The 12,703-nt window shown below is 39.4% G+C and overlaps 3 protein-coding genes across 5 annotated transcripts in view; all 3 read right to left on the reverse strand.

Moving 5' to 3' along the window:
• LOC120740733 (NLR family CARD domain-containing protein 3-like) overlaps nucleotides 1–579 on the reverse strand; it is a 35,636-nt gene extending 35,057 nt beyond the window's left edge. The window contains exons 1-2 of the mRNA XM_040043211.1: nucleotides 509–579; nucleotides 81–155 (exon numbers count right to left, since the gene is read on the reverse strand). Coding sequence (XP_039899145.1) covers nucleotides 81–155; nucleotides 509–579 — 146 coding nt within the window. The remainder of the gene's footprint in view (nucleotides 1–80; nucleotides 156–508) is intronic.
• LOC120740573 (NLR family CARD domain-containing protein 3-like) overlaps nucleotides 1–12,703 on the reverse strand; it is a 131,227-nt gene that overhangs the window by 87,530 nt on the left and 30,994 nt on the right. The window contains exons 1-2 of one of the 3 annotated variants that reach the window (XM_040043024.1): nucleotides 2,314–2,459; nucleotides 2,033–2,132 (exon numbers count right to left, since the gene is read on the reverse strand). The gene's annotated coding sequence lies outside the window, so the exon portion shown is untranslated. Of the gene's footprint in view, nucleotides 1–80; nucleotides 143–2,032; nucleotides 2,133–2,313; nucleotides 2,460–12,703 lie in introns of those variants that run through there. The other 2 variants (XM_040043027.1, XM_040043031.1) reach the window with 2 other exon arrangements.
• LOC120740574 (NACHT, LRR and PYD domains-containing protein 5-like) overlaps nucleotides 1–12,703 on the reverse strand; it is a 111,665-nt gene that overhangs the window by 68,143 nt on the left and 30,819 nt on the right. The window lies entirely within an intron of this gene.

The following is a 12,703-nucleotide window of genomic DNA, read 5'->3' on the forward strand; positions in this document are numbered from 1 at the left end:
CCTCACTTATGGAGCTCTTCAATCTCAGGACTGAGGCCAGGTGTACCACAGAGCTGTAAGGTAAATGTGAAATGTCTTACTCCTCAGCAGCAGCAGCAGCAGACTTTCTTCCTTTAAAGTTGGTGATCAAAGATGAAACCCTTTGACCGATCACTCTTCAAAGAAACACAGCTGGGTCCAGGTTCAGGTTCAAGCGCATCTGGTGTCTCAGTGATCCTGGTGAACAGAGGAAAAGACCATCAGGCAGAGAAATTAAATTTTTAGCCTTCTGACACAAAAAGTACTGGATAAACTTGGAGCTAGTCACAGTGATAATATTACAGTAAGGCTAAAAAGTTTGATGCTCTTCACAATGTTCTCTTTAGTCTGTTTGTTTATCCAAATGTCTTTTATTCTTTTTGAAGAACAAAGTTAAAAATAAATAAATAAATAAATAAATGACTAAACCAAACCTTCTCACTGTTTACTCATGGAGTTAAGATACGTTTAACATTTTGTTAAGTCTTACCTCTCATCAGGAGTCAGTTCCCTTCTTTTAAAGTCAGGACGGTCTTTCTCTTGAGAGCTTCTCTTCCTCATTGTTACAGAGCTGAGTCTGATCTCAGGCTCAGGAGAGTCTGGTCTGAGGAGTGAGGAAAAGAATAAGGCAGGGTTATATATATATATACACTTTTTTAATCTCCAGGTGGAACATACGCTGGAAAAACCTTGCAGGGTTAAATTAAATTAACAAAACAGAGAGCAGGTTTGTTGTATAGAGTTACTGCATGTATGAAATCACTTCTGTTTTTGTTCTTTTAGCAGTGAAGATAATGCAAGGTTTTGTGTGTGATACCTTTCCATGTTGGTAAAAACCTGCAGTCACCTGATGGAAGAGAAAAGTGAGAATAAAACACAGATTTTATTTTTTTCTGTTTATTGAGATATTTGATAGGGAGAAGGTGGTGACTTGTTTAAGTATAATAATAGTTTTATATTATTATATTATATTATATTATATTATATTATATTATATTATATTATATTATATTATATTATTTCATTGTTTGCCAAAAAAAATCTGAAATAAAGTGAGCTTTGTTCTCTGGCAATCAAAGAGTCAACAAACAATCATTGTGATGATTAAACTTTTTAAAGAGGAGATTAAATAGAAAACAAATAATGAAAAAAAATAATAAAAAACTTACATGATATAAATCAGATCAAAGATTCACTTTTTTATCATCGTCCGGAACACTGTCTGTCTGCAGCTGTTTGCTGTCTGCACTGGGAGAAGATCTGATTCTGTTCTTTCTCTATTAAGGTTTTGTCTTACTTTCATCACTTTATGCTTCAGGAGTTTGAGTCTGTATTTAAGTAAAAGTATTTTCCTGCTACACATCGTAGATCACATAACACACATTTTAGAAATCATGCTCTTCTTCAGCTGTCTCAGCTTTTCTTTCATTCTTAGACTGTGTGTAACCACTGCAGGATTTAAAGAAACATCTTAAAATAATACAACAATAAAAACATTTTTAATTAAAAAAATAAAATAAATAAATTAAACGATTCAAAGCTCACCAAATGTCCACCATCAGTGTGTTTTATTCTGTAGCTCACTTCCTTGTTTTTCTCTTATCTGTTATTGTTTTGAATACAGGTGCTCACTGTACTGATGACACGCCTACACTGTTAGACTGGTTAAACTGGTTAAACTGGTTAAACACTCCCGTGTTCTGGTGTTTTGCTGAATTTCCTGCCCCTGGCTACTGAATTTCATCCATCAAGTAAAGGGTTTGAACAACTAAACATAAATTATGCAGTTACTAAATGGCGTAAAACATTTTAATTGAATAATAATTATGTTAAGAACTGTAGGGCTCTGCGTCCTGACAAAGTCAGAAATGATCCAGCCACCTGAATCAGACACATGATAAACTACACAGAGAGCTCATCACCCAGAGGCATTAACGGTTATGTCAAAGCACATAAAACCATCATCTGATTGTCTGAAAACAGAAAAAAACCAAATTCATGGTTCATGTCTCACCTTTAGTCCTTCCAACAGAGTCTGTTCTGCCTGCAGTGGGAAACCTTCAGCCTCCTCAGTCCAGTAAAAAGGTTCTCAAAGGTTTTGTGGTCACGAGCCCCTTTCAGAGGACAACATTATCCCATATAATCAGCTGTTTTGGACTTAGCTTCACATGATGATGTGCACTGACTGAAATATTTAACCACGTTCACCAGATAGCTGACTGGCTAATAATTAATTGGTAGCAGGACAGAAGACACAGAATTACAGTAAAGAAAAATAAAAGATAAAATACGTACATCTGCCGTGTGTCCTTCTTTCACTCTGTAGTTTTTTCATCAGCCCTTACAGGACACGGACCCAAGTCTACTTTCATATGCAAACACAGCCGTCACGCCCGGCTGCCTGAGGTCAGGTTACATCAGCCAGTTTGTTCCTCTGTTAGTTTTCACTGCAGCTTCTGTTCAGTTTTCAGCAGCTTCGAAGAAACACACAGTTATTATTGGGTTTGGTTTTATGAGTAATGTTTGAAGACAGCAGTAAAACAGGAGTAAAAAATAACAATAATTATGTGTGCGTGTTGACCTTAAAACAAAAAATATGATCCTCTGTAATAGGAACTAATATGAGCTCATATTTTTGTGTCTCTTTGGCACACTTAGAAATGTTAATGTAGGTAAACTGGAAAATTTATTAATATTAATAATAATTCAGTGTCCAATCTCAGGTCATTGGCTCAGACGCAGTTTTCTTTCACTCTACCTGAGCTCACCATCTCAGTAACAGCCCCACTCTTTGGTGTAAATGAGTCTTTATATTTGCTTTCTGTAACTTGATTTTTCTTACTTATTGTGTGCTCACTGTCTGTGTGTTTGTGTGTGTTTGTTCCTGATTCTTCACTTTTGTTGTTGTTTCAGTTCCAGCCTGAACTTTGAACTACATGATCACACAGTGGATTCTCCATTTTGTGCCAAAATCTGTTTTGAGTTTTCAACAACAGGTGTTTAAATCCACTGTTTCCCCTGTTCTGTTGGGCCTGCCTGTGTTAGACACTAAAACATTACACACATCACACTGGAGTGGGCGTTCACAACCAAACCTGACAGATCCTGGAATTATATTTTTATCTTCTGGGGAGAGATAACTGATCAAAAGGTCTCTGTCCTGTATTATGTCCATGACAATTTGTTTGGGCAGAAATCTGGTTTCATTTAACACAACGTATTCACCTCAACACCTGTCATGTTCATGAAGGCGATGAGCTGTCAGAGTCTCAGGAAGGACGAATCAGACTTCAGCTGTTCAGACTCAGGACTGGACCTGTGTCAGATGAACACTGATCATGGCTTCAGCTCTTTTGTCAAACTGAGTCTGAGAAAAAATAAACTTTTTTTATTATTTCCTTTCTGTTTGAAGCTAAAAGAGGCCTAAACACACAAGATATCAATAGAAATCCCAGGACGTCCTCTATTTAGTACATGAGGACTTAGCTAAAAAGGGGCAAAAGATATAGACTTAAAACAAATGTCCATTACAGAGGACATAAATGCTGTTTCTCAGGAGGATAAATGTGTCAGGTTTGGTGGTGAACGTCCACTCCAGTGTGATGTTGTGGTTCTCCTCTGCCTGATAGCAGGTCTGTGTCACATTGACTACAAATGATCCTGTTGAGGAGACAGAGAGGGAAAGAGAGGAGCAGACACACTGAGAACTGGAACAAATCTGTTGTTGAGCTTTATTTGGAGTTCATAAAGTGAAGCTGTAAATTAACCAGAGACACATGAGGTGAGGATGATGAGCAGCAGGATCCTGCAGATCATCTTCTCCCTGTGACGATAAAATTTGATTTGAGGAAGAACCTTTTCACACACATTTATATGTTTTAAATAAAAGTATAAAAAAATTAACAGAGCTGAATCTTGTCTCACATGAACTTTTTCATCTTCTAAAACATTTTGGCGGCTACCCCTCAGCCTCTCAGCAGCTGCACTTCTGGTAAATGTGAAAATCACAGGTGATCTCAGAAAAGTTGACTCTGAACTTGAGGTCAAGATCACAGGGATTCAAACTCATCTCAGAGCTGACAACCTGTCTCTGAATGTGGACAAAACAAAAGAGATGATTGTTAACTTCAGGAGAGCACGGAGAGATCACTGCCCACTTAACATCAATAGATCCTCTGTGGAGGTTGTCAAGAGCACCAGATTCCTTGGTCTCTACCTGGTGGAGAACCTCTCCTGGTCCCTCAACACCAGCTCCATAACCAAAAAAGCCCAGCAGCGTGTCTACTTCCTGCAGAAGCAGAGGAAAGCCCATCTGCCATCATCCATTCTTACCACCTTCTACAGAGGGACTGTCGAGAGCATCCTGAGCAGCTGCATCACTGCCTGGTGTGGTAACTGCACCATATCGGATCGCAATACCCTACAATGGATAGTGAGAGCAGCTGAGAAGATCATTGGAGCCTCTCTTCCATCCACCAAGGACACTTTCAGCACCTGCTCCATCTGCAACACCACCAGCACTATGGAGGACCTCACACACACTTTTCACCCTGCTGCCTTCTGGAAAGAGGTACCGGAGCATTCGGGCCCTCACTGCCAGGCTATGGAACAGTTTCTTCCCCCAAGCCGTCAGACTCCTGAACACGCACACACACACACACACACACACACACACACACACACACACACACACACACATTGCTCTGTCTTGTGTCTGTGTCGCCCTGTTCTGTCTAGTGTTGCACTGTCTTGTCTTGTTTTCTTAGCAGTTTTTTGCACATTGCACTTTACGTAGTCCCGTGTTTTTCTATTATATGTCATATGTAGCACCAGGGCCTCGGAGGAAAGCTGTCATTTCACTCTGTACTGTACGACTGCACATGGTAATGACAATAACAGACACTTGACACTTGACAGAGTCTGCAGCCACAGTTTCAGTGCAGCTCACCAGCACATCAAGAGTTAATGTTTGTCTATGATCCAAATCATGATCATTATTCTGTGCACAATTTCAGCTACAAGATGTAAAATTGTCTGTTGACATCAGAGTGAAGTGTGTTGTTGTGTTACTCCAGTAACATGTTTAGATGTTTTCAGGCTGTTTATCTGTACCCGTCCTTGCGTTTCTCCGTCTCTGGCAGCTGTCTCTACGAACCATGAGCTCCTCTCTATGAACGTGGAAGAACATGTGAAGTTTTTTCTGTGGATTTTACCCGGTGCATTTCACTCACTGACCTGCAAGATAAAAACAAAATATCAGTGTAACAGATTTTCATTTCATCAGACCTCACAGATAAGTTGAGCATTAGCCAACAGGGGGCGTTTCTCACCAGAAAATAAATGAGGCAAAATTAAACAGGTCATGTGATCGGTGTTCTTTAAAAGTTCCTTTCAGACTCACTGGTTTATTTGAAAGTTGCATGTTAGTGCAGGATAAACAGGTTAGTTTGCTGCACTGTGATGGACTTAACAGAACAGTGTGCGACTGCTGCATATGGAGTGCCAGGACTGCCATAATGCATTAATTAAATACACCATTAAATAATTAATTAAATGTGTCAATAATTAATTAAAATTGGAATTAATTAATTAAATAAATAGTTATGACACATGTAATTAATTAATTATTGACACATTTAATTAATTATTTATGTATTTCACATTTTAATTAATTATTGACACATTTAATTAATTATTGACACATTTAATTAATTATTTAATGATATATTTATTTATTTCATTTTGGCAGTCATGGCGCCTGGCTCTCATCATGAAATAATTTTATCTGTCAGCCTCACCCATCAAACTCAGGGGGCGGGGTTAACGCTGCCCATGCAGCTTCTCTAACATTTGATTGGTTGCCGTGCAAAGTAAGTCAAAACAGGTCGATCCTAGATAATCGATTGCTTGTGTAGACTTGGGGCAGCCAGGTATCCCAGAATGCAGATCAAATCACAGGCAGCAATGGTGGTGGTGTAGTTTTAAAATACCCCGTTTTTCTGTCATCAGCTACACTTTTAACAGTGTTTTAGCCGCGAATGTCGCGACGTATGTCTGGTCAGGTTGTCAACATAGAACATGTTTGCAAAAGTGCTCAGATGTTTTCAGAGATTTCACTAGCTCTGCTAACAATTAGCATGCAGAGTGCACCCAGGGTTTACGTTAACCGGTTTGTTTACATATTCCACTCTCCGTGTTCCACATGTTGCATTCGCAGATTCTCATTTTCACCGAACGATCGTCTCTTTCCGCCTGGTCTTGTGTCTCTGTGCTTCTGTAACATAAAGAACGAGCTGACATTTTTCTCACGAAACCAGCGATTAGCTCAACAGACCCTCAGTTTACCTGCATGCATCCTCCTCCTCATCTGTCAGCTGTTTAACACCTGCTGCTAATTCAAGAAACACGCCTACGTTACCTGGTGATAGTCACAGTTTAACCGGGCAGCCGGTACTTGATATAAAGCAATGTCAGCGCATTTTTCTGCACAAGATAAGTAAATATAGTGTTTTCCCCGAGCGCAGAGCTGCTGGAGCTTGTTTCCTTACAGAGCACTTTATAGGCGAAGCAGCTTCATCAGCGGCTGATGTCCAATCACCGGCACACAGCTTTGAAACCTCAGCTGAGTTTTAGCTCTCAGTGGTTAAACGCTGGACTTCATTCACTCAGGTTCTGTCTGTCGGGTCACGTTTACTTCGCTGTTTTATTTACAACTGAGCAAATCGGTTTGGCTGAGGTTAAAGTTACGTTTCATAACTGCATAGTTTCACAGACGTTTAATGGTTCACTGGCACATGTGTTAGACTGAACTATCATCTAAATATCATCTGTTTTTTAATAGTTATTCAACTGTATTCTAAGCACCAGCTGTCTGTTAGAATGTGATTTTTTTCTCTCTCTGTTGGCAGAGGTATAAAAATGCGCAGGAAAATCTGACGTGCATGGCAAACTTCACCGATGATATTTAGGGAGGAATAAACACACATCAAACATAAATGAACCATTTGCCTGTCTCCATAATTGAGAGCATTTTCTCTTCTTATGTCAACACTCTCTTTTTTTTTCTTTTTTTTTTTCTTTTTCGGTCATGTTATCTTTACCTGTCAAAGGCTTGTCACAAACTATGAAACACATGGTGCAGACTTCTGGATGTTAGAAGAAAACTAATACTGCTCATGAAGGAGACTAAAGGCAGGAAGGTGTCCTTTAAAACTAAACATGTTAATAGGACCTCCCTATTTATATCATAGTTTATGATATAGCACGTGTATTTCAGTAATAGCCTGCTGATTTCAGGTGAACAGTCGCACAGCTCACGTAGGCGTTATCTGTGAAACTCCTTAACTATAATTTATCCAAGTTAACTTCAGTTAACCATTCAGACAGTTCTTTTGCAATGAAAAACATAAACACCCATGCTGGTGTAGGTTTCCTCAGTGCCAGCTGTTAACATTATAGCTGCTTATGCAGTAACCATGGTAACCACGGACTCTGAGCGGCTGGATCGACGGAGGTCAGACAACAATTTTACATGTATGATCTTAAAACAGGACACAGCCACTATACGTGCTGGCCTCATATCAAATGTGAAGGCAGACTGAGTCTATGTTTGACGTTTTTTATATCTAATCTTCCTTTTCAAACATTTAAACAGCAGCGAGTCTGCAGCTGAGGGAATACAAACTCAAATTGTCAGAACAGGTTTGCTCGTTTCTTGGATTCATTTGGTGATTTATTAAATGTATAACTGTTATTCTAATCTGCTGCCGAGTCTCTTACACTTTTCTTTATGCTGTATATTTTCACGTCTCTGGAATAGTTGGCAGTTAGATAGTCAGCTGGGAAACTTTGTGTTAACTCATGGAGCTGAGGATATCGTGGATATCGTGGATATGCTGACCTCGCTCCGTGGTGTACAGGGCCGTTTACCCTCATGATTAATATTCACTATAAAAATATTAGCCGAACATCATGAAGTCTGTATGTGTTTCATAGTGTCGAACAACCTTTGTACAGTTAAAGCCAGCAGTTACTACATGACGGAAACACCAACGTTATCTCTTTTATGCGTTTATACACAGGTCACGCTGATTACTGAACAAAAACCCAAAGATCAGATGTTAAACAGATTTATTTGCTCTCTCTCCTCCTTAAACATGTTTTTAATGTTAGTTATAATTCAGAATTGGCGACTGAAACACGTAGGACACATAAGAACATCAGGAAATAAAACACCGATAAATATAACCTCAGTAAAAGAAGTCAGCGGGGGTTACTACAGCTGTGTACCGGGGCCTGCGCTTTGTCGGTGGGATTGCTTGCGAGGCGAGCGGGTCTATCCCACGCTTTGCCGTGAGACTGGGCAGACATCTCTGAAATCATCGAAGCACTTTTGCAAAGAGGCTGTATCTTGACAAACCGACCAGACACATGAAGATTAAACCACTACATTCTCGGCTAAAAAAATATTAAAACAGTATGTGGTGACACACAAACAGGGTTTTTCAAAGTTCAGTTCTGTTAGCTTCCACATGCCGGTTGTTGTGTGCTAGAAACAATGGCCACCAGGCCAAAGCAATGGTTTTGACTCGATCAGCGTTAACCCCGCCCCCTGAGTTTGATGGGTGAGGCTGACAGATAAAATTATTTCATGATGAGAGCCAGGCGCCATGACTGCCAAAATGAAATAAATAAATATATCATTAAATAATTAATTAAATGTGTCAATAATCAATTAAATGTGTCAATAATTAATTAAAATGTGAAATACATAAATAATTAATTAAATGTGTCAATAATTAATTAATTAAATGTGTCAATAATTAATTAAAATGTGAAATACATAAATAATTAATTAAATGTGTCAATAATTAATTAATTAAATGTGTCAATAATTAATTAAAATGTGAAATACATAAATAATTAATTAAATGTGTCAATAATTAATTAATTAAATGTGTCAATAATTAATTAAAATGTGAAATACATAAATAATTAATTAAATGTGTCAATAATTAATTAATTACATGTGTCATAACTATTTATTTAATTAATTAATTCCAATTTTAATTAATTATTGCCACATTTAATTAATTATTTAATGGTGTATTTAATTAATGCATTATGGCAGTCCTGGCACTCCATAGCTGCACAATGGCTGTGGCTTCATGCTCAGTTTGGTTACATCAAGTGTAGCAGAGATGAATTTGCAGTTAAGCTCATGATGCTTAGATTCACTGAATTCCACCTTCATACCAGCTGAATAGTGTCTAAAATAAAGTTTTTTTAAAAAATTTTAGGGTTCCTCCACCTGCTGAATCCACTTCAACCCCTGACTCCTCATTTTCCTGTTTAGAGACAAAGTCGCCCTCTACAATGTAGGCAACAGAAAATAGAGCCACTTTTTATTTTCCTTCTTTTTCTCTGCTCATCAGGCAGAGCTCAGCTACTTTTTACTTTCTTACTCTGAGTACATTTCAGAGCCTGTACTTTTTCACTTTTACTTAAGTAAAGACATTGAATCAGTACTTTAACTTTTACTGGATGATTTTTTTTTAACAGAGGTATCTGTACTTCTACTTAAGTACAACATGTGTGTACTTTTGCCACCTCTGCGTGTCAGCCACATTAAAGTCTCCCTCTTCTGTGGTGCCGCCTTTACAATGTGTTAAAGTCTTCTTCATCATGAACTTGTTTCACCTCTGAGGGGAAATTTTGATGCTGGTCCTCTTTGTCTGTTCACTGCCTGCTGGAAACTTACCTGCTCGCTGCTGCTGCTCTTCCTCTCAGCTTCCCGGAGTAAGTCTGAAAACTCACCCGCCTGCCCTCCTGTCTGCACCTCTGCTCTGAAAAAGGAAAGGAAAGGTTAGACATGTTGTTCTTCTCCTCACTCCACCACACACCTGGAGAAACCCCCTCTCTGCAGCACTTGGCCTTGACAGCACAAGGTCCTGGACCACGTTTACATGTCTTCATAAGTTAACAGATGTGAAGTATTTTCACATACGGCCCTTAAAGCTTTTGTTAAAATGCTCCACAACTCTTGGTTCAATCTGGGTTTATGCAGAGAAATGTGTGATGTTAAACTGAACCATCAGCTGATGGAAATGTTTATTATTAAACTCCTCGCCTTCATCTGTTGGAAGTTTAACAGGTACACGTCCTTCACTCAGAACATCCTGAAAAGCAGATGCAACAGATGCTCCTGCCTTGGTTTGAAGACACCTGCATGCATACTTAGAAAATCCATCTGTACATGTCAGTAAGTGTCTCACATTATCATTATCTGCACAATATTCACCCATATCAGCCATATCAGCCTCAAACTGTTTGTCGATTCCACTAATCAAAACTCTGTTTCTGGGAAAAAGTCTTCTTGCTGGTTTATGAAGTGTGTAAGTATCCTCCCTCTTTAAACAATGACAATGTTTCACCTCCAGTAGTGACAACATTACACCTGCTTATTCCTCTGCAGCTTTGAGAGGGTTATTCACACTGCCCAAACCCACCAAGTGAGCAGGGTCATGATATCATTTATGTCATGTGTTTTCCACGATCGCTATGAGACACAAGTGGTCAGACTGTGAGTGTTAACACATCTTATTTCATCCCCTTCACACAAAAACACTCAGCAGTGCGCGCCTGTTTTATGCTTCCCACATCAACAGTTTCTCCTCTTGTGCAACAGACTTGCTGTGATCCAGGGAATTGTGCACCACATCATCATTTGCGTTACGCAGAACAAAGTGCACTTTATTCAGCTTGAGCCTGGAAGCTGATAAAGAGCATTCACTAATGTGTCGTTAATTCAAACTGGAAATGTAAGGCTGGAAACCTGTTTCAGAAGTCCTCTGGCTCGTACCATGAATCTCATTTGTTTCGCTGTTTAACCCTTGTGTGGTGTTCATATTTTTGTTACTCAGCCAGTGTTCATGGGTCTGGTGGACCCGCTAGAGTTTTGGCTTTCCAAATTAACACTATCAAACAATTTCATGTTAAATTACTCAACATATGTTTACTTCATCCCAATTACAAGCCATATGAACAGCAAACATGGTTAATTTTTCCCTTTACCTTTGTTAGATCACATTTATGAATTAATGTGCTTCTCGTTTTTTTGTTTTTTTTTGGTTTTTTTTATAAAATGTTATTAAAAAACTAAATCAGTTATAATCAAGTGGAGTGAGTGGAAAGACACAACACATTTACACGTGAAGCAATAAGTTTCACAACTAAATGTGATCAGCTGCTCATCAATAGTGACATTAGGCCCAGAGTTGTAAAACGGGGGGAGGTGGTGCACACACTTATCCCACACTGTCCTCATGGCAGCTAGCTTGTCTCTCTGCCGTCGAGCTGGTCTGTCATCTTGGTTATCAAAATGGATAATCCTGGAAATTTTGTGGAAGTTTTCCAGAGACATTGATGCACGGAAAGGTTCTTACCGGTTTCTGCATCCCACAGGGATTCTGTGGATTCCCCTTTGGACCTGAAAACTCCTGCAAGGATAAGAAACCCAAAGTAGGCCTTTGGGGTTCTTAGATGAATTTGGTCCATCTCCTTCCACCTCTCTCCAAAAACACACCTTCCTTCTAGATTACTGCAATCCAGAATAATTTTCTGGATGGAATCTGGGATGAAAAGCTCAAATGAAGACTTGATGTCCTGCACATGAGTACCTGTCAGCCGTGTTGGCCCTGCCTTATCACAGTAACAGCTCTGCAGGGTGGCTCATTTCTTGGGCAAGAAGACCATTCAATGTCACCAGTTATTGACATCTATATTTCTTCACTTGCTGTCTGGTGGGCTTGTTCTGGTCCTGGAGCTGGCAGCAGATGTGGTGCTCGTCTTCGTTTTGTTACTAAATGGTGCTCAACCTCATCCTCTTCTTCAAAGTCACTGTCAGACTCTGAATTTCCAGAAATGTGAAATATTCTGAAACCTCTTTGTCAACATCATCATCCGAAGCCCCTCGCTCTTCCAAAATCAATTGGATGGCCCTCGCAGCAGATAATCTTTTGCCAACTTGATCAGTTGTGATAAAGAACCACACTGGCACAGTCTTATTTATAGCATGTCCCTAATTTGCAGGTGGGACAGGGTATGAGAAAATAAAATTTGGATCCCTCAAGAAAGAGGGTAAAATGTGTGGGAATGTGTTAGAGGAAAAATGATCCTATGTAACTTTACCTTCTTTTAAATGTACAAGCTGTGTTTAAGATAAGTAGTTTAGAAGTGTCTTTCAGATTTTCCCAGCAAGGACATATTGTTTCAGATTGTTTTATCTTTCTCCCAGCTCTCTGCTGACGAGACTAGCGCCACATATGGAGTTGTTTATTTTATCTGTTTATTATTTTCTTATCCTGTTCTCACTGTCTTTTCTATAAAAAGTGCCAAGCCTCTGTTCACGACGTGAGTTGTTCTCAGCAGCTCACCCGTGTACACGTTTAGCAAAGAAAGTAACTTTGTCTCATTGTGTCTTTATTTCTCCTGGGTTTTTTACAGAGTTTTCCCCCAACATTTCTTGGTCCTTCGAGCCGGATCGCCTCCATCGTGTCCCATCTCCGTGACCAGTCCACGTTGTTCGTCTGTCGACAGCCCACACACCAGGTGTGTGGTAAAAGACCAAGAGCGTTAAATTCGAGTCTTGGCCAACGTCTTAGAAAGCGACCCACGGTGGTGGGGC

Source organism: Simochromis diagramma, unplaced genomic scaffold (genome assembly GCF_900408965.1).
Source record: "Simochromis diagramma unplaced genomic scaffold, fSimDia1.1 OVJJ01000433.1, whole genome shotgun sequence".
Classification (NCBI taxonomy): domain Eukaryota; kingdom Metazoa; phylum Chordata; class Actinopteri; order Cichliformes; family Cichlidae; genus Simochromis; species Simochromis diagramma.